The sequence below is a fragment of the Ixodes scapularis genome, unplaced genomic scaffold, assembly GCF_016920785.2.
Source record: "Ixodes scapularis isolate PalLabHiFi unplaced genomic scaffold, ASM1692078v2 PGA_scaffold0__279_contigs__length_252992795, whole genome shotgun sequence".
Taxonomy (NCBI): Eukaryota; Metazoa; Arthropoda; class Arachnida; order Ixodida; family Ixodidae; genus Ixodes; species Ixodes scapularis.
In genome coordinates this window covers 4251530-4272757 of record NW_024609835.1, presented here as the reverse complement: position 1 = coordinate 4272757, position 21228 = coordinate 4251530, and the positions used below count along the sequence as shown (strand labels likewise).

The following is a 21228-nucleotide window of genomic DNA, read 5'->3' as shown; positions in this document are numbered from 1 at the left end:
CTGGCAATGCTGGTATGTGGAGAGAAAGTGGCTAGGCACTTTATTTATTGGGTCGCTGTTTCGTGTCCGCCTTTGTGCACAAAGGCCAGAGTTTCAATTCTTTTGTAAAGACTCGTCTCACATTTCTGAAAGCTTGCCCGTAGATTACCTTCCCCGCAGCCAAAAGTTGAAGTTGTATTTCCCTTCAAAAGGCTTCACTCTCTTTTAATATCACTTATCTAGAGACGACGCTGATTCTTCCCGGAAACATGTACTTCGTTGGATGCGCCTGACGATAATTTTTAAAGGATGCACGTTTCGCATGGTTCGTACGAAACGTCAATGAACGATTTAGTCTGAACTCCGGATCAGCGTTTAAACTTGCTTTATAAAATTATAGACACATAGTATAATACTTCCGCGTTTAGGCAAAAGTTCGCTTAATGTTAGCCCGATCTGCAGGTCACAGTAGTGGCTGACGTGCCAACCACACGTTCTTAATATGCAGGTTAATATATGTTTTCTGTTTCTTTGTTAATTTCGGTTGCTAGTAGAGCGCTCTTTTATGTTTTCTTGTTCGTGTTGTGTTTGGTGTTTTGTTTTCTATTGTATAACAAATGTGACAACTACCCCCACCCCTCTTTTCATTTTATTATTATCGGAAACCATGCGTTCACGCCGGACAGCCCTACCTGACTGCAAGGAAACTCAAAAAAGACGGGTCGTCACCTTGATGTCACTTTACAATTGGTAGCAGTATCAGGTTCTGAGGGAAAATCACAGCCTGCGGGCTCGAAGATAACAGGTTCGAATCCCGGCCAAGGTGTCCACAATTTGATGGAAGCTTAAATCATGGGAAGGCACATTATATCTGTGGTTATGGCTGCATGAAAATAAAATACTTAGTTGGTCTAAAGTAATCCTTAGTTTTTCGTCAGAATATTTTACATGTCCACCGTTGCTTAGGGTAGTTATCCTCCAAACGGGATACTTGTTTTCCCTGAGGCGCAAGTTTATGATCAAAACACCATCCATTGTAAATATGCCCGATGCGTCTAATCTTTTACAGTGCAAGCGTCGAGTGAATTTCTTCGCCCTTCAAAATTAATCAGGGAATGATGAGACCCTACGCACATACAGGCACCTCCACGGACCTATCTTAGTCCAAACAAACAAAAATGAATAGTTGGCTTTTATCCTGATGTTACACAAAGAAAACAAGCTTCTAGCTTGTTTTCTTTGTGTAAAAACAGCAAGTGTTGGTGAGTCTCTAATCATTTCAATCAACCAGAAGCGTGGTCACTATTTTTCACCATTGGTCAAGCGGCCTCATGCGTAGATGCACTTTTGCCAGTGACATTGCCTAAAAAAAGGCGGGATATTGCTCGCACTTGTGATTCGTCAAAATGATTAAAGAATGAATAATGGTTGGTGTTATGGGTGATTCGCGTCGCAGCATGCTTGCGGGAGCTTCTGAAAACGGGCATCTTAAGGTTAAGACATTTGATTTTTACATTGTGGGGTTCCTGCGTCAATTTAAATCACTAAACCATGCAAGCATACGGTGATATCTAGAAAAAATAAAGCCCTTTAATCTTTTTATAATACATGATTTTTTTAAACTGACACGTTCACATAGTAGGCATGCCTCACGTGGTCATAAGTAGGGTTCCGTGTTTTTCGGCGACTCCGAAAAATTCCAAAAAAATACGCCGATAAAATTCTCGTCAATTCGGGTTTATCCGTAAAATACCAAATTTTGGTGTTCCGGTGCACACAAAAAATGTGGTATTCTAAAATTACGTTTGGTCAGAGCACAAGGTCAAAGGTCATGAGAAATACCAGCCCTATTTTCTTACAAATCTCGGATCATGAACAATAGGTGCTTTGCGGTTTACGTTGTCAAGGCTCATTCTGGGCAGGAGGTTATTGTAAGCCGGGTCACGACAAATTCCGCTGTTCGGGCTTCAAGTTTGAACCGTGATTTATTTGACTCTTAAACGGAGGGAGGGCTGTGTTTTTGTGAAAGTGAGAGTTGCGAACCATATAAAAATATTTCATAGCAAGGCGAACGAAAGCGAGGAGGGGAAGTTGAAGTTCGTGTATTGCACCCTTTACCACTTCACCCCACGCAGGCGCGCGGAATACGGTGATGGAGTAGGATGAAGTGAAAATGATTTTCGCAGTGAGAACCTCCGAGGGTTGAGTGCTTTTAAAGTATTCACGTTTATTCAAGCAACACTCATTTGCAATCTATATTGAAAAACAGCGCGAATAACACATGGACAAGGAGAAGGAAAACAGAACACACAGGACGAGGTGCTGACTGTCAATTATCTATTTAGAAGACATGCATAGAAATATGAATTCATATGAAATAGAACAACTTCTCATTCTAGTAAGACTCATTTGCAAGTTATGTTGTGGGACAGTTTAGTATAACTAATGACAAGGGCGTGAACGCGAAATCCAGCTGATTACGTATTGTATGATAGAAGCGCGTTCTTTTGATCTAGAGCACGTTTACGCCCGACTATTATTTATTTTACAAACAAAATGGAAACATTTTAAAATGCAACATTCGAATTTCAGCGACGTGGCCATCTTACAAATAAAAACTCCGGTACGCTCCGAATTAAAGGGAAAAAAAATTTCGAAAAACTTCCTCCGAATTTGAACAAGAAACTCCGAAAACACGGAACCCTAGTTATAAGTCATCCATAGTCACTGACTGGATTTTCATGAATACGATCGTAGCGCACCGAGTCGAGCGGGAATCAATCGCACGCAATATTTCTCCCTACTTCTTCGTCTCTTAACCATCTACCACCAATCTGAACAGATAAACTTTAATTCGATGCGCTCCGGCCGCATCCCAATAAACGCAGGCACTGACCGCTGAAGACAGGCGGGGCGTAGCACTTGCCTACCACCGAATTATCGCTGCACAAGCAATGAGGTAGCGGCACGAGCCAATAGATACGCCGAAGGACGAATAACGAAGCATGAACATAAGTAACCCCCTGGCTTTCACAAGCTCTCATTTACTGTAGTGCTCACGAACCACTTGTATATTAAATCAAACTCTAACGAGCCAACAGCTCATTCGAACATGCGGTTTGTACGGGACTGTTTCAAGTTTATGTACTTCGAGATGCTTTTTAAAGATTACCAAACAATTGGTTTTCTCATAATGCTAGACATTGTAGCATTTTGTTCTATCCATCCGCGTATTTTGCATCCAGGGCCGTGGTCAACGTGCGTGACTGAGGACAACTGCAGCCAGGGCTGGAGAATGCGGACCGTTCGCTGCGTGGATATGGGCGGCGAACAGAGAACCGACAGGCACTGCCGGCATCGAACCAAGCCACCGTCGTTCGATTCATGCTACAGCGGCTGCGATCAGCGGCAACACCTACTTCGGTAAGCCGCGATAATAAAAAAAAAAATTAATAAAAAATCACCACTTCCGAGCGAGAGCTTCTACGAGCTCTGGCTAAGCTATTAAAGATTCCCTTTGTGCGCTATCGCATTTCCTCGTGACTGTGCCACCTCCTTGTGGAATCACGGCCTGTGCATACAATCCGTTGGGCTAACTATTTTATAGACATCGGCTGGACGAATACGACAGGGCGCCCTTTTTTGATGACCGGCCTCGAGCACATCCTCGCTGCTTTCCAGCGTACTTTGGCTGCGCGTGCATAATGTAAGCTCACGGGACGCCAAACGGCTCTTGAAGGTGGGAACTTCGCACTGCAAGTGAGACAGTCGGAGAGTCTCCCAGCTGCTCTCATTTTCTCAGTGATAGTAGTGGACTTTCCAATACACTTAATATGGATAAAACATTACGCTAACCGATGCTGTCTTATGCTTAGTGCGTTATTCAATGTGATGAGAATATTGTTAAGCCTTTTCAGCAAACACTGGTGATACATGGCTCGGAAAACTTCACTCAAGTATTGCACTTCGGGAAAAAAAAAGATTTAACGTTTTGTTTTAAAGAACTTCCGTTTGTAAATGCAAATGAGTGTTAAAAACGCAGCCGCTTAAATATAAAAAAATAATAAGGTATGAGATAAATTCAATTTAATGACATCTGAACGACTTCTAGCCTTCAAATGCATAAATAATGTGGACAGCAAAAGGTCAGGGGCTAATTTGCCTCCTCATCAATACCTTCGTTTGACAGCGCATGGTTGATATAGCGCATATGCGTCCCGCGGTTTGTGTTTTCGGTCAAAGCAGTTTCTAGGTGGTGTCATTCGACGGAAGAAGAAACAACTGCGGAAAGCTTTCGGTTTGTCATTTCCCGTGCCAGGCCCGAAATTTGGCATTCCGAAGATTAGGAAATGATGCAGTCGCTCATACTCCAACGGCACGAAGTAGATTCGTGTTGATCAATGAGCGTTGGGCAACCAAACACATTGTTTTGGCAGCCCTACACTCATCCCTTATTGCATGCTCCCGCCACAAACCCTGCGGTGTTACTTGCTTGCAACCAAATAATTCGGCCTGTCGTAACTGCCAGCTTAGAAAGCGCAGGGCGTGGAGTGTCCCGACTATAATATTATTGCTTCCCAGGCAATACGATTTTGGCAATAATTAATTAAAAAATGAAAGACGCTTACAACTGCCTGTAATGCTGAATTAGAGCCCAGCTCTTGAGGAGGAGGATGGGAGGGTACGGAGGGGAGGGTATGCCCCTCCTTCTCATACGTACCCTCCCCTCCTCCCCTCCTTCCGTGCTCCTCCCCTCCTCTCCTGCTCCTCCTTCTCTATTAAGGTATTTCGATTATTGTGGTATTGTCGCTCATTGCTTCTCCGGAGAAAGTAAATATAGTTCTCACATCTGGAAGCTCTTCGCTGTCTAAGTTCTGCCGGTGCCAGGAAACACGACAGAAGGATCAAGGCGGGGGAACAACACGGCGTTAAAGTCGACCCTTTAACGAAGAACGTGCTACCCTCGATGTCATCCTACTTCCTGTCGGCTCTGTTGAAGACTGCGCAGCGGTTTCGATTTCCTCAACATTAGTCTTGAGCGTGCTCCCCCGAGATGGCACAACAGAACAGCGAGAGCTCGTCCCTCGGGGCCCATGGGATGTTTTCTTGCATGACTGGTACGAAGTTCTTGTTTGTCTTGCACGAAATGTTCGGTGAGTGCCGTGGACGAGAGATACAGAGCTACCACAAGCGAGCCGTTGTCGACCCTGGTGGCACGCAATTTACCAACTTCGTCTGGCGTGCCACAGAGATCGATGGGTACAGCACAGACCCGTAACCATATAGATGGCCACTCGGATAATGAGTACACCACGTTTTCATACGTGCCTGTCTGTGTGATTTATGAATGGTGATATCACTTGCCTGCACAACGGCTAGCTGGCATCTCCTCTCCTCCTCCTCCATCCTCCTCCTCCTCCTCCCTCCTTCTCTTCCCCTCCTCCCTCATGACGTCACATGTGACGTTATTATAGAAAACATCCCATAATGCAACGCGCGGGACCCTTGTGACGTCACTCGTGACCATCGTGACGTCACGTGGGACGTTTCCCATATTCCAACGCGTGGGACCCTCGTGACGTCACTCGTGGCCCTCGTTCATCTCTCGTGACGTCACGTGTGATGTCATTGTGTGAAACGAATCATAATGCAACGCGCTGGTCACGAGTGAGCGCGTTGCATCATGGGACGTTTCCCACAGTGCACCGCGCAGTTACGGGACGGCGACGCCGATCAAGCCGGAAACGGGCGCCTAAAGGCGCATTCACACTGAGCAAAAAACGCGCGTTGCGGTCGACGTCGACGCCGGCGTCGTAAAATACGAAGCAGTCACACAGGACCACCCCACGGCGGCGTCGTCTCGGGGAATCTCACGTTTGTCGAGAGAACACGGAATTTATTTATTCGTCTGCTTCGCATGATTGTTGTTGCCTTGCCTTCGCGATTGCATATGCGGTGGGAGACAACCGTCTTCACTGAATGGACAGCGGTGATGATTATATATACGTTTACACTCCAGTTATATGCAGCATTGGCGAAAGGCACGGACTCGAACGGGCAGCTTCAGGTGCTCTTTTGCCGCGTTTTTGTGCAAACAAAGCACGGTGCTACGCCGGCGCGTCCCAGAGCCTTCGCGTCCGTACCTTTAACACTGCACGCAGCCTGTGCGAAAGTGTTTTCGATGGAGGACTGTTGTATTCCGTAGTGATGGGTGTACACAAAACTACACAACACATTGGGAGTGATCGCTCCCGCACAGTCGGAGGTCGGAACACACCGCGAACTTCGGTGGCAGCTATCGCGGCAGCTTCGCGCAAACCGATGAAAAGTTGCTTCACGGCGTTCTACACGCACATAAAACACTGCTCACTGTCAGATGTTCCAATCGGCTTGCTTCTTTCCACGCTGAAATGCTTCCGGCCACGTTTGGCGGCGAGTGCACGAATCCCCCGAGCTCTCTGCCTTTTCGCCTTCATTGTGAGTCGAAAATAAAAAAAAAAAAAAAAAAAACAGCAAAAACATGTCCTAACCGGAAAAGGGCGTACGTCACGTCCGGACGCTCGCTGATTGGCTCAAGCGCGCGCGTCGAGGGAGAAATTGGGTTCCGAAGCGTCGTCTCCCTGCGTCGTCCTCCTCGGCGCGCGACTTTTTTCAATACAAAAATAAGCAAAAAATTCCCCCCACAACGCGCGTCTTTCCGCTGTGTGAATGCGCCTTAAGAGATGCGCTCTAAAAAAAAGAACGCAAAAGAATGAATCACGGAGCAGGGCGCCTGACCAGAAAAGGCCGCTCCTCATGTTTTCCAAGCTGTCGGTTGCTATAGCAGGCTCGAAACTTTATAATGATATGCTCACATGAACATACGAGGGGATTGGCTGTCCTCCCTTTATTCGTCCATCAGTTTGTGCTGCTTACTGTTCCCAGGTGCTTTGTTAACGATTGTTGTACTTCCCAACTTCATCAAACCCATAAAGAATAGCTTCGCGTGAAGAATTCGGGGGCAGCTCCTTTCCAGTAAAATGCTTGTGAGATCAAACCGGTCCAGTCTTCGGTGGAAATTTAAACAATGACGAGGAGGAAAATAGGGTCTTGAAAATGATCTGCGCTGAGGCACTGATCATTACGTAAGCGTGTGAAATGTCGTCCTTAATTTGACATTGCAGTCTTTTTTTTTTTTTTTTTCTTAGGCCTAAACAAGTTTTACGTTTCTTCGTTCACCGAGTTCACTCCGTGGATAATTGGCTCTTTCTTCCGAGTGGCTTTGCAGGAAAGTAGACGTTCTGGATTGTTCAGAATTCCCTAAGAATCCAGTCATTTATAGTAAAAAGTTCAACTTGAGCTAAAAAAAAGCTTACATCAAATTATAAATACGTGCTAGTTGTCCCGCAGCTAAGTTTAAAATAATTGTAATTGTGTTGGAAGAAATATTAAAAAAAGTGCTGAAAGCCCTGTTTTAACCATTAGCAGCTCAAGAAACGAAAGAGGGGGGGGGGGGGGGGGGGCGTGACTCGAGAGTCATATCAAGGTGCATTATGGCTTAAGCATTAGCTATTCATGACCACAAAACATGAACAAATAAGTAAATTAATATATAAATTGTTCCAGAGGCACTGTAATCATGGCGTTAGCCGATATGAACGAAAATGAACAGGTGCTCGGGACGTAGCAGGTGCTGCATTTCTTACGATGCCGGTTGCTATATAAGGCTAAATAAAAACGTGTAAAAATATTTCTTTTTCACTACGTTTTCAAGAGAGTTTTTGAACACTTTCTTTTACGACCGAAGCCGTCTGCACCACAAATAATAATAAAATGTTTGCAAGCGGCCGCGGCTGAATTTTATAGAGCTAAATGACCTAAAAAACGCGTCCAAGGAGGGAGAACAGGAGCACGTCTTTTATGAAACATGTGCCATGGGCTTCCCCCGTTTCACGCGCTGATTATGTCGTGTGCTCCTAGAATCTCGCCAACTCTCTCATTAGCTGACTTAACATCAGAACGATATTAACACTCGAAACTGAGTTTCAAAAGTTATTCAACGGTCCGAAGTTAATTAAAACGAAGACATTAGTATCGCGTGAGTGCGGCTGCGGTTAATGGTGAGCATAGCGGTATTGGTACGCCCTGAAAATTTATTGTGGACTTGCTTTTCTGCAGGGCGAATAAGAGACAGCCTGTCATGTCGAGCAGTACACATGGTCCCAGAGAAATGCCAAGTTCAGAATATAATTAGCCAAACTAATGACATGTGCTCAGGGGCAATGGACGTGACTTTTTACACGCGCATTGTGCCTGCGCACATCAGATTTGGAATGTATACTTGTAATACGTAAGCTTTGTCACCTGCCGCGATTACTGTTTTTTTGTTTTTTTTTCGCCGTTATTTGCTTTTTCCGTGTTCTGTGGCAAAGCGAACTTACAAACTTTGTGAGTCAAGTACATGTAGCATGAGGTCAAAAAATGTTGGCTGGTGATGTGAGTGTTGTCTGCCGGCAATGGTGAGACTTTCTGACACTCTAATCAACTTCTCCTTTTCTCGGCACACGTGGTATTATACTTGACCCGCGCCTGTCGCCAGGGCCTGCGATAAAACAAAAGGTTCCGGTCTTCGAAAAATACTTTTCTGGCCGCGCGGTCTCGATGGCGTGGTGACAGAGATCTTTGCTTGCTAAAGATTGCTCGAGGCCGTAGCAGTAACCCTTTCAAAGGGCAGCGTGTAATAAAATTCTTGTCAGCTGTCGAATGCCTGTTCATTTTGATTTGAACCCGGGGAAATTGATGATAAATTTAATTGGATCCCTGAGAAGTTCGCAACAGAGTAAAATATATAAAACTAGTTTTATGTATATTTTTCCGTGTGAGATATTTTTATGTACGTATGTTGCTTGGGCAAGTAAAAAAAAAAGGCAATGATATTTTGTAGAGTTTTTTTTTCGTCCCCTATTATAGAATGTTTGAAAGGAAATGGTGGTGTGAGCCGAGAAAATTAGGCTGTCAAACACACGCTATTTGGACGTTGCTTAACAGCGTGCTTTTAAAGATAATGTCTCAAGCTATATAATATCCGCAGAATTAAATATGTTATTTTCTTTTATTGTCTGTTCGCAGGGAAGCCATAGTTTTTTCTCGGATCACACAATGGTGGCAGACAGACACAGTTTGAACGTGTTTCGTACATGTGTTGAACTGTCTAAAACACTACACAATTCTAGCGTGATTTTTAAGTTGTAAAACTTTACAACTTCGCTTATGAAGCGTTACATAGACTATAATGAGATCATGATAGTTCTGTTACATAGACTATAATGAGATCATGATAGTTCTATGCATTTTTTCAGCACTTATGTGGGTTATACACAGTGCATAATAAACAATTTCACACCTTAAATAACTTTACACCCAACGGTACACTCTTTCTTTACCTTTATTTTGAGAAACACATCCTTTTAATAGCAAGAAAAGTTGCGGCGTGAACAACGTTTACATTAAAGGGTATAAATAGGGTGTCCAGACAATTCACGATGTTTAAAAGTGTGCAAGCGAATTTAGATCCTCTTGAAACGGCTTCAAGGAAAGTTGTTTTCACGATAATGTTGAGTGACTATTGCCTTTACTGATTCGTTTAACTTATATATGCAGTTCTTGAACATCGAAATGTTAGGACTTATCTGAAATATTGACGAAAAGAAAGCAACATACCCTAACATAAAAAAAACATACGCGCATTCCACAATAAACACCCACCCCTTTGTTATGTAACATTCGGAAAATACACACAGGGAATATAATTTACTTATTGTTTACCTAAGAAGCACCCATCCCCAAAATCAGATGGACATGTCCAAATTTTGAGTGGGCGCGTGCTTGGGATTTTACGGTATACCTCGTGGCCTCAGGGGGTCACGTGACCGCAGGGGGTCGTGACCATGTGACCTCGCGGTTACGCTGACGCCGCTCAAGCCAGAAACGGGCCCCTAAGAGCTGCGCTCTCTCGTAACATTCGCAATTCCGGAGGCTCAAATGCGAATCATTATCTTTTAATTAGCGAGTGTATAAGGCGATGAAGCAGGCAACAGAATGATGATTTCAGCTACAAGCGTTTCATCATTACCTCTTTATTGCTGATTCCTGTGCACATGCAAGTGTTTGTGGTGCGTGCTGCTTGTACCCTTTTCGCTGGAAAAATATCCTTAAGACGTTGCGAAGATCTCCGATGCCCTATTTCAAACCTGATCGTGAACATCCGTGTAGCAACTTTAAGGTTGTTATAAGAGACGTGCCGATCTACACCCTTAGGGATGTAAAGTGTTTTTGTGTGGTTGCAACTCATATGATGACCTCCAGACGTAAAACTCGCAACAGTCACACAGCAATGAATTGCTTTCGTTAGCTGGCAAAGTTCGTTTTGCCACACGATGAACAGCAGCGGATGCTACAAGCCCTCCCAGTGGTGATGCAAAACTATATATAAATTGACGATCGATACTAATGATGGTTTTTGAAAACTATCAATAGTCTTGCAAAACAATCGATAGTCGCCTATCGATAGTACTATCGATAGTTTTTCGATAGTTGACTATCGATAGTGCTATCGACGGTTTTTTTACTATTGATAGCCAGATTTTTGACGGCTATCGATACTATCTATAGTACTATCGATAGTTTTGCACCACTACCTCCCAGCCAACCCCGTGCCGTGAACGTATCACTCGACTACAAACCCCGCGTGTACCTGAAGGTCACGTGATCCTCGCGCAACAAATGGAATTGGCTTTGGTGACTCGTAGCCTCTTCTGCGGTTCATTGTAACTTGAAACGTAGTATTCGCCAATCAATCCCGCCCGCTCTCCCTCTCGCGGACGAAGGAAGAACCAGAGGGACGGGAACAGGGCGCAGAAAGTGGCAGGGACTGTCGGTCTTGGTGCTGCGTTTACCACATAGTAAACGCAGCACCAAGTCGGCGTGTTTGCGCATTATGAAGTTTTAACGAAAAAAGCGAGTGCGTTATAATAGGAATCGTAGTGTTCCGTTTCGAAACTTTTAAAACTCGACATGCTCATTTTCTTAACGCACGTCAACATCTCCGTCGCACGTGATAAACTCCTGCCCTCACCGCTTTGTATTTGTAGCAAAATAAATTAATTTTAGCACACAAACCAGCCTCAGGAAGCAGCCGCACGGGAAATCCTGGAGAACCTTCCCTCGTCTCTTCTGCTGCCTTGAAACTATACCGCCCCGCCATATGTTGGTAGTAGGGCAACTCGTAGCAGGGCTGTTCGTCCCATAAGGCAATTCGTCATAGGGTGATTCGTCCCTTCAAAAACTCTTCAAAAAAAACAGGAACAAATATTTAAGATCTTGTTTCCAACATTTTTGATTTTATAGCGTTCGGTCGCTTTTGTTAATCAGCTTCAGTGTAGTGACCTCTTAAGAAAGTTAGTCTTGCTTTTTTAGGTTGGTAACCTTTTCAATCCCTTTGGAAGCATAGACTATTCAACTTTCAGGAGCGCGACACAGCTACTGTGCGTGCGCGTCACAGACTTCGGATGTGGACACAAACTGCGCATGCGCGTCACGAAGAAAATGTAGCTCCTCCACGTGCGCGACATGGGCAGACTGCTCATGCACGACAAAGACACAGACTGCGCACGAGCAACACAGTTACAGGCTGTGTATGCGCGACCGAAACGTTTCACGTAACACCCCACAATTGTCTAGCATTGTGCCATCCATTTTTTACCATGAGTGGCTGAGACAGGCACCATATTCTCGTGGACAAGACATAATTAGTCAGTGTCTATTCGAAATGAGTAGAAATCTAATTTCTTGTGTCGATAAAAACATAACAAAATCAGGGAAGGGGATCGCTGCTAATTGTACGCTTTTGGACAAACTATGCTCGATACACAGGAACAAAATAGTACAAAAAACACAAATATTTGTTTATAGCTTGACAAATTGTCATAGTGATGAACTGCCGTAGGACGATTTCCCTACGTGACCAATAGCCCTGCTACCAGTTGACCTGTAACGAATTGTCATTCGACGAAAGATCCTAAAACCGCATGCAAATGGTAGTGCTTGTATTCCTCTCTTTATGTCAGTTCATGCACCTCCCCTTACCTCAAACACTTCATATATTCACAACTACCATCTCAAGTGCCGCTAAAAAAAAAAAAAATAACATTGTCGTTTCTAATAGCCAGGACTGCGGGCCGTTCGTCGAAAGACAGTTTTTAACATTGCAACTAGTTACAGGGCAATTTGTCACATTGTGCGATTCGTCATAGTACAATGCGTCATTGGGTAAACTGGTTCAAAACCGGACGAAGGTGACATGAAACATGTATGAGAAAAATATAAAGTTACGAATACCTCTTTAATATACGCTTACTTTTTGGCTTCGGAGCGATCAGTCGCTTTCGGTTTCTAGATTTTGTGTTCAGCCCTGTTTCGAAAGTTCATGTTGCTTTGTTGCGTTAAAAAGCTTTAAAAACTCTTTGTTGCCCGATTCCTTTTGGTTTTTTTATATGACCAGTTTTTGTATTTTTTTTCTTATTCAAAGACTTTCTGAAGTAGATGTGACTGCTTAGATTCGGCGCTCACTTTCGCCCCTTTAGTTATTTCTAATTTTTATTCTTTATTCTTTTTAAGCCCGCAGCATCTGTATCAGGCATTATCGTAAAGTCAAACAAACGTGAGAAGAACACGAAATGTTTCGACCTTTCTCGCACAACCGATATCAGTAAGCAGAGCATCTCACTCCTTGATGGAATGAAATGCTCTGTCTCAAAAGGAACTCTTACCCAATTCCTTCTTGGTACGGAGCTCACGTATGTTGTGGATTTGATCTTGGCGTTGTGAAATATAATTTTTAGCATTCCATTCAGGGCTTTTTATATATGATACAAAAATGTGACATTAAAAAAAAAAAAAAAAACGTGGCCTGGCTCATGCTTTTTATTTGGAAGCAATATGCTCTATAAATTACAAAAATGAAATAAGCCTAACAGATTTCGGCGATTTTTGTGAAGAATTTTATTCACGACCAATTACTCTATGACGAATCGCTTTATGTGACATATTGCCCCGCTACAAATTTACCTCCTAAGAATTGTCTATTGACAAACAGTCCTACAGAACAGTAGCCCAAGGTACTGTAGACGAACGACTGCTTGCAATGCCTGACTGAAGGCGTCTGCCCGAAATGAACCCTGCTTTGCCGTGAGCGTCTCTGGCGATTCATATTATGACGTCACAATTGGAAACCATAAAGGTTCGTTCACACTCTTGCGACCGAGTAAGACCGAGTGAGACCAGACCGGTTGTTAAGCCCCTCGCGATGTTTTAGGACCAGCTCCGCCGCAGCGCATCCGGTCCTAAGACGTCAAATCGGTCTGGTCTCTCTCGGTCGTACTCGGTCGGATATATGTGAAGCCACGGAAACATCCCGTCGCGAATGAAGGACTCTAATCTCGGCGCCAAATGATGCGTTTGACGCTCGCTGTGTTTTCCCCGTCCAGGTGGCAGGTGGGCGAGTGGAGCCCGTGCGAGCACGTCAACGCCCGCCCCCACCTTCGAAGCCAGTGCCGACCGGACGTCCCGGAGACCGGCCTGGCGCGCCGCAACGTGAGCTGCGTCTTCCAGCCGGCCGTCGGACCGTCGCGAGCGGTGGACTCCGCCGCCTGCCTCCACCTGCCGCAGCCCAGCAGCGAACTGCGCTGCGCCATTCCCTGCCCTCAGGTGCGATTGCTGCGGCTTCTTATGCGGCGCAATCAGAGGGCCGAGAAAGAAAAAGAAATAGCCCAATCATCTGTAGCCAAATCAAAATTCAGGCCGCCACATTGGTTCTTGATTAAAGAACCCACTTGTCTTTTATTGGGCGTTATCATTTTTGTTTTTTTCTCGCTCGAATATTTAATCCGACTCTGAACGAGCGTCTTTTAAACGACGAGGGCTCCATTCAATGGTGAAGAGCTCGGGTTATTGAGGCTATGAGTAAAAAAGAGAAACAAATAAGCGAAGAAAGCTAGTATAGCACGTGTAGCTCTTTAACCCTGCTTGGTTTGCTTGTTTAGTTGTGAGCAGAACGTAAAGGGTGCGAGTGATCTGGTGTATATTAAACATTTTAGTGAAAAACCCGAGACTGAGGTATGGACAGACGATGACAAGGAAGAGAAGGAGAACGTCGCCTTCTCTTCCATGTCATCGTCTGGCATTACCTCAGTCTCGGGTTTTTCACTAAAATGTTTAGTTGTGCTTTCTATGGAGCTTGGGTGGGACCAACACTGTCCTGACTGCACGGTTTTTTGCTGCTGTGTGCTTATTTTTAAGCAAGCTCTTTGCAAAGAGCGTAATGCTTCTTATTTTAGACGCTTGGATACAGGGCCCTCTTGCGGCTTTGTTTTAGTTTTTATATTAGTTTTTACGATTTATTCAAGTATTTGCTTTCTTGAGAAAGTGCACGTAATGCTTCCACGTCTGCTTTTCTGCACCACATGCTATAAGGCAATCATGGCGAGAATTTGAGCTCATACAGCGAAGGACAACGCCCTAAAGGCAATATGGCTCTAAATTTTAATCTGCGCAGTAGCAATACGCATGACGATTCGTTTGTTCATTTTCGCTGCGGAAATCGCGTGTTCAAGCCAACATTTTTGTTTTCGTGCCTTCTCATTCGTTGATCGCGCTCTGCAGATAGTAGTGGTTAGATAACCAGGAATCCTGTGGGAAAATAGATGCTCAGGCATTTTAAAGAGGCAGAAAATATTAAGCGTCTATAAATATTCGTTTTTAAAGATATTTTGAATCATAGATAACAGAACCAGAGAGGACGTAAAAGGTGCTTAAAGAGTTCGTATGGCCAGGCTGACCCGAGACGGAATACGGAAGCCTATGGATTGTATTAAATCCATATAATTCTATTCTTACTGAAAATGTTTGTGGCAGATGTATCGGGTTTGATATACCTAGACCTGTCATGATCTACAAGCTCAACCTTTTATTGATGCAAATTATCTCCACCAATACCACACACTTTCTCCTTTCTTTTTCTCTTTCACATACACAGTACAAATACGATGACTCAATAAACCAAAACGTGATTTGTTTGTCCGGAACTGGCCCATGATTTTCTTTTCTGGCTAACGCACGAAACATGGCGTCAGAAGTGGGTGCGCTTGACACCACCCACAGAAGAAGAAAGCGCCAGCGATTGCAAAACACAAACAGGTATAGAATTTTTGAAGCCGCCGGAGAACCTGCAGCTAAGTGGTGACATAGGAAAAAAAAAACTGGCGCCCCTTCAAGCAGATATCTGAGCTATTTGTAACTTTTTCAACGCCAGACGCGAAGCCACTACCAGAACCCACAAAGGCCGCCCTGCTGCTAAGCGTAGCTGGCAACGACGCGTTGTAAGTGTAAATCATTTTCACCTTCAATTTAGCTGAAATTCAGAAGGGTTATGCCACTGTCATTGGGAAGTTCGAAAAATAATTCGCAGCGCAGTTAAATGAGGTACACGAGAGCTACCTGTTCCGCCGACCTCTGCAAGCGCAAGGCGATCCGGCAGAGCAGTTCATCAGCGACCCAAGGAAGCTAGCGCAGTCATGCAATTTCAGCCTAATGACAGACTCCATGATACGGGACCAAATCGTTTTTAAGACGAAGTCCAAGAAATATTGCTGCTCGACAACAAGCTGATCTTGGCTAAAACCGAACAAGTATGCAAGGCGGCCGAGTTATCTGCTGCGCAGAACGAGCTTTGGGCACGCGGACAGCAGGTTGACGCAATGAAGGCGACTCCGAGAAATGAACCACTGGCAGCACGACACGACGACAGAGGTCTAAACCGACATATTGACCCTTTGAAGATGTGGTCGAGTAACGACGAACCACCTGCAGTGTTCCATTGTCGCAGGTGCGGTCGAACGAAACTGTCCGGCGTTTCGTTCGCCCGGCCATGAAACTGCCCAGCATTCGGACGCACTTGCCGACAATGCGGAAGCCAGAAACATTTCTCGGTACGTTGCAACGGCACCAAGCAATAGCCTAAATCAAAATCAGCGACGAAGAATTCGAGATCCTCGACGTCTCGCTCAGCAGTGCCATGCGCAGTCGAGATTGGACGGCGCAAGCACACGTGGCGAACAGAATGCTCAAGCTCAAGGTGGACACGGAAGCTCAAACCAATCTTTCGCCGTACTGCATGCACCAAAAGTTGCTGCCAAGGATGCAACTGAAGGACAGCAACTCCGTGCTACGTTCATACGATGAAGGGATCATCAAGCGTCTGGATGTTGTCACTCTGAAAGCCGCAATGTCCAGCAGGTCGACTGACATAGACTTCTTTTTCGTGAAAAAAGGACGCCAAGCCAGACTAGGGCTCGGCGCCAGTGAAATACTGCGACTTTTCACAAGCCCGGCTGATACCATGACGGCGAATAGCAGCGATCACGTTGTGAAAGTGTACCCTCAAGTCTTTACCGGCACTTGGTGCCTTCAGCGTCATTACAGGATGGTGTTGCGGGAGTGTAGTTCCTGTTGTGCAGATGACCCGACATGTGCCTCCAAGAGCCACTCCGACGGGAAATAAACCGAATGCTGAAGGCAAGCATGGGTGCCAAGATAGAGGAACCGACGGACCGAGGGGGTTCCTTAACGATTGTGAATAAAAAGGAATGGCGACCCGAGAGTGTGCATGGGCCTGAGAAAAATCAATGAATGCGTGAAACACGAACACTAAGAGATGCCGCGTCGGGAAAATATTGAGGCAGAAATCACGGGAGCTGTTTTCTCTCGCTTGGGAGAAAGTCCATTAAATTTCTGCTAATTAAAGAGACTTCCAGCATCTACCCATTCACAACTCCCTTAGGCCGTTATCGTGTTTTCAGACTACCATTCGAAATCGCTTGTGCTTCAGAAGTTTTTCAAAAGACCTTGACTCACCTATCTGACCCGGTGGATGGAGTACCTGTTTATGTCTATGACATTTTTATATCGCTACAACAAGGCAACAACACGAAGAAAGGCTCAGATTGGTCCTGGAAACATCGCGCAATGCGGGTCTTACTCTTAACTCGAGAAGGTGAAAAGCAGGGTCACCAAAATGTATTTTTGGTTGACGTAATTACCGCAGAAGTCCCACCCCTGTAAGTTCCTTGTTTGACATGCCAGCACCTGCTGGCAAGCTCGGAGTACAGCAAATGCTAGGAATTGTATAAATGACCTCGAAATGTGTTTTACCAGCGCTTCCGGAAAATCACTCAGTTGATTTTTCAGCTGATAAAGAAAGGCACGCGGTTCTAGTGGAGTAAAAATCATCCGAAAGAATGGAACCAGTTTTGCAAGTGCTTCGGCATGCAGCCTTTTTTGGCCTTTTTCGACCCTAGAAGAAAGAGTAAAATAACCGTGGATGCTTTTCAGAACGGCATAGTGTCAGCTCTTATGCAACGTCATGGCGACTTGTGCGAACAAGTTGCTTATGTCTCACATGTACTGAAGAATACTTAAAGAAGGTACTCACAGATTGAAAAAGAAGCAATGGAGGGGTATCTGGATGAGAAGAATTCATCACTTCGTATACGGACGTAAGGTGATTCTTTAAACCTATCACCATCTGCTGATAGGCATTTTGCAGAAAGCAAATGGTGATATGCCGTCACGACTACAGCTTTTTTTTCTTCGCCTGCTCAAGTACGATTTCCAACCGCAGCGCATTCCAGGAAAACAGCTGGCGCTGGTTGAAATGCTCTCGCGGGCTCCAATCACCTGCCTACAGAAGCACGAAGCGAACTAGATTGTGGAAGTGCATGCCATGAGTGTTGTCTCGTCACTCGTCAGCGAGGCGAAACCAGTGCGGGTGTCGAGATAAACAAACAGCGACAGTTATATCAAGAGCGTCATGGAATGCCTCAAAACTAACCGACCTGTCGAGGAACAACTTAAGTCCTTCTTAGAGAGTTGTCAGTGGTGAACGATATGCTGTTTGGAGGTTGCAAAGTCGTGATACCTACAAGCATGCGTCTTGAGATTGTACGCAGGGCACATAAGGCGAAATGAGTGCAAATTACAAGCGAGCCGTATTGTTTTTTGGCCGGGGATGAATAAAGATACTGACAATCTTGTGAGCAAGTGTGAAGGGTGTAGGAAATACGCAGAAAAAGGTCAGCAAATCGTGAAAGAAATGCCTAAAGAAACAAAACGGACGAAAGGATTTCTGACTTGGATTCCTCAGTTACCGGTACAGTCCCTTGAAACACGGCAAAGCACCAGGATAGCTACTTCAACGTCGGCGACTGCGGACACCTTTACCAGACTTCAAAAGAACGCCAAACACGGTTGTGCTTAAACATCAGGAGACACAGCCGATGAGGCGGCATCTTCCACCTTTGCCATGACAACCAATCAGCATCCAGGGCGACACGTAGGCGACGAAGGCCAAGGTAGTAAAGAGGACGCGCCTTAGGTTTTATCAGGTCGTTAGAGAACACGGCAACTTTCTAAGACGTGAGCGCTCACATTTGGTGGAGACAAAATAACTTTTGAATGGTTACGATGAGTACTCGGCGAATAAGGCGAGCTTCAACGATGGTGCATCAGAACAACTTCAACCACCAGCATGTAGTTCGACTACGACAACACAATGTTAAGAAGATCCTCACGCAACCCAAGACCCGGCATCGACTAGGCTACGACCAGAATTTTTTTCAGAGCCTATGACACACTTCTCTTAAGGCGTATAGTCTAATGGTCCAGCCGTCAGACTTTCATTGTGTATATCATGCTTGCTTTTAATTTCGTTTAAGAAAGGAAGACGTGTCGTGTTTTATAAATGTACCTGCCAACGTGTTATCGTTGCCCATGCTCTGTACCAACTCCTCACTCTTTCCCTCTTCTTTCTCTCTACAATATACAGAGTATAAATACGACTCAATAAACGGAAGGGTGATTTGTTTATCGGGAACTTGCCCATGAGTATTTTTCCTAGCTAACGCACGAAATACCTAATTTTGAAATCCCCCTACTGCCTTCTCACTCAAAAAACTGGCGACAACTGTTAGCGTTATACATTTTTTGATCAAAATATCAAGATAAAATTGCCTTATATACATTAGACGAAACTTCCCCCCTGTCAGGTCGCTTTTTGGTAAGCACTTCTTAGTTTAAAGCAGCCAAAAAGCGCCTATATTATTCATCTTGAAATGAAATCAATAACCTGTACTACAAAACAAAAAATAAAAACTGACAAGAAATGAACGTACCAAAGTGAAAAAAAAAAAACTGGTTAAAAATAACAAAAAGGTGTTCCAAAGTTTAGCGAGAAAAACAGAAATTCGGCGAGAGAGGTTACATTTAATTTCCGGGCCAGTTCCCAGCCCGCTTCCGCCTGGTGAAACTTAATGTAGGCATGTCACGCTTCATTTCCCCGCTCCCGCATGCACCAAGAGCTTGATTATGCCAGCGTGCATAATGCGGTCGGTGACACCCGCAGCGGCCGCTTTTACTCTCATTATACGAAATCGCGCTAACATCAGCGAAGTGGCTGGAGCGAAGGCCGGCTCCTTGCGTGGTTGAGGCACCGCTCAGGCCGCGCTCAAGCATGAGAGTACGTGAGAGCGTACGGCAAACGCCTAGGAACCCTCTCGACGAGGTTGGCAAGGCAACGTGGCTCGGCGGATTGACAGGCCTCTCAACGTCCCGTCTCTGTTTGCTAAAGCTGTGCTCCCACTTCAGCGACTGCCGACGAGCGAAACGCACCAACCTCATTGAGCGACCAACGTAATCGAAAGACATCCCGCACGTTTGCCTCAGTATGCCATTCCAGCTGGTTGGCACACCACTAACGCGCGAAGGAGAGGCATCTCTTTTAGTAAGACTGATTTCGACCACAAAACAAACGAACATTCTCAGAAAAAAAAAAAAAAACGAACGGCACCGGAGCGTACATAAAAACCATCGTTATTCGTTGTTTATTATGCGATAATGCCGCCAGAGGCCTAGAGTGCTTTGACGTTGTTGTTTTCGCCATTTTCTAATTCTGCAGCAGCTCGCATGAGAGCAGGTATGACGTTTTAATAATGGACAATTGGATGGCGCTGGAATCATTGAATCATGGGCTGATCGCCATCATAGCCGTGTGCGTTGGGCATTAAAGCGTATGCCGGCAGCGATCTGACAAAAGTGAGCAAGCGAGAAGGCAAGGGCAGAGTACGAGCAGAAGGGGAAGGTCTGCCGCTGATTGATCTTGGTTGGCCGGACTTTCCTAGGCAGACAAAACACAGGACTCTGTCTTCCGTTGACTGTCGGGTAGCATTTGCTGGTCATGCTTATTGAAGTTTTTGACTTAAAATGATGGGTACAGTGCCTTCATGCGCGCTTTGCTTAGGTTGATGACGTCTGACCTTTTTGTTCCAATCGCATTTTTTCTTTCTGTTCCGGAGTGCGTGAAACAGTGTCTCCATGCGCGCACTCTCTTGGCGTTGGCCGTGCTACGGCGGCATCTTGTTTCTGGCTATTTATTTTTATTTTATCTCTTAGTGCATGTTGTCGGCATCTGGTACTACAAAGGAGCATCATCAGCCCTGGTACTACAAAGAATGTCGTCACTCTAAACGAAAGAGCATTGAGGCACCCTAGTTCCAGTAACGTGATAATTTATTGTGCCATCTAGAGAAACTTCTAGTTGTCTTTCTGACGTAAATGTTTATTTTGTTGCATGTACGTATTTTTATGAGAAAAACTTAGTACGAATTTCTTACGCACAACCCCCCCCCCCCCCAAAAAAAAAAGAGAGAACATTTTGGGGTACTGAGCGATTAACCTGCGCATTAAACTTGAACACTTGGGGGTTCATACATATGGCCCCGTCAAATCGTGGCATTTGGCCGGGGCCCATTAACTGGATATATTTTCTTTCTTTTTTATAAGTTGCGAAATAAAGGCAATTAATCACGGAATCGGACTTTCCGTTCAAACATTATGCTCAATTTAACTTTCACATATAAAGTGGTTGAGGTTTTTATCTGCTTATTTTCTTCTTTTTTTCGTCCTTTTTTTTTGTGCAACAATTACTTATTTTAAATTTACACCGTTTCGTTTTTTTTTTTTATCTTAAGGCGAAATATTGCCGGGTACCACAACTAACAGTGTTTAAATTGTTGACTATTGCGCGTGACTGATACCAGGTCAACTGTGATTCAATTTTTCCCGTTGGAATCTGTAATTAGATAAGGAATCTTCAAACTAAAA

At 44.8% G+C, this 21228-nt stretch overlaps 1 protein-coding gene across 1 annotated transcript in view; it reads left to right on the top strand.

Annotated features, from left to right (window-relative positions):
- The window catches only part of LOC8038693 (thrombospondin type-1 domain-containing protein 7A), a 287547-nt gene that overhangs the window by 73131 nt on the left and 193188 nt on the right, over window positions 1-21228 (top strand). The window contains exons 3-4 of the mRNA XM_042294639.1: window positions 3225-3402; window positions 13503-13722. Coding sequence (XP_042150573.1) covers window positions 3225-3402; window positions 13503-13722 — 398 coding nt within the window. The remainder of the gene's footprint in view (window positions 1-3224; window positions 3403-13502; window positions 13723-21228) is intronic.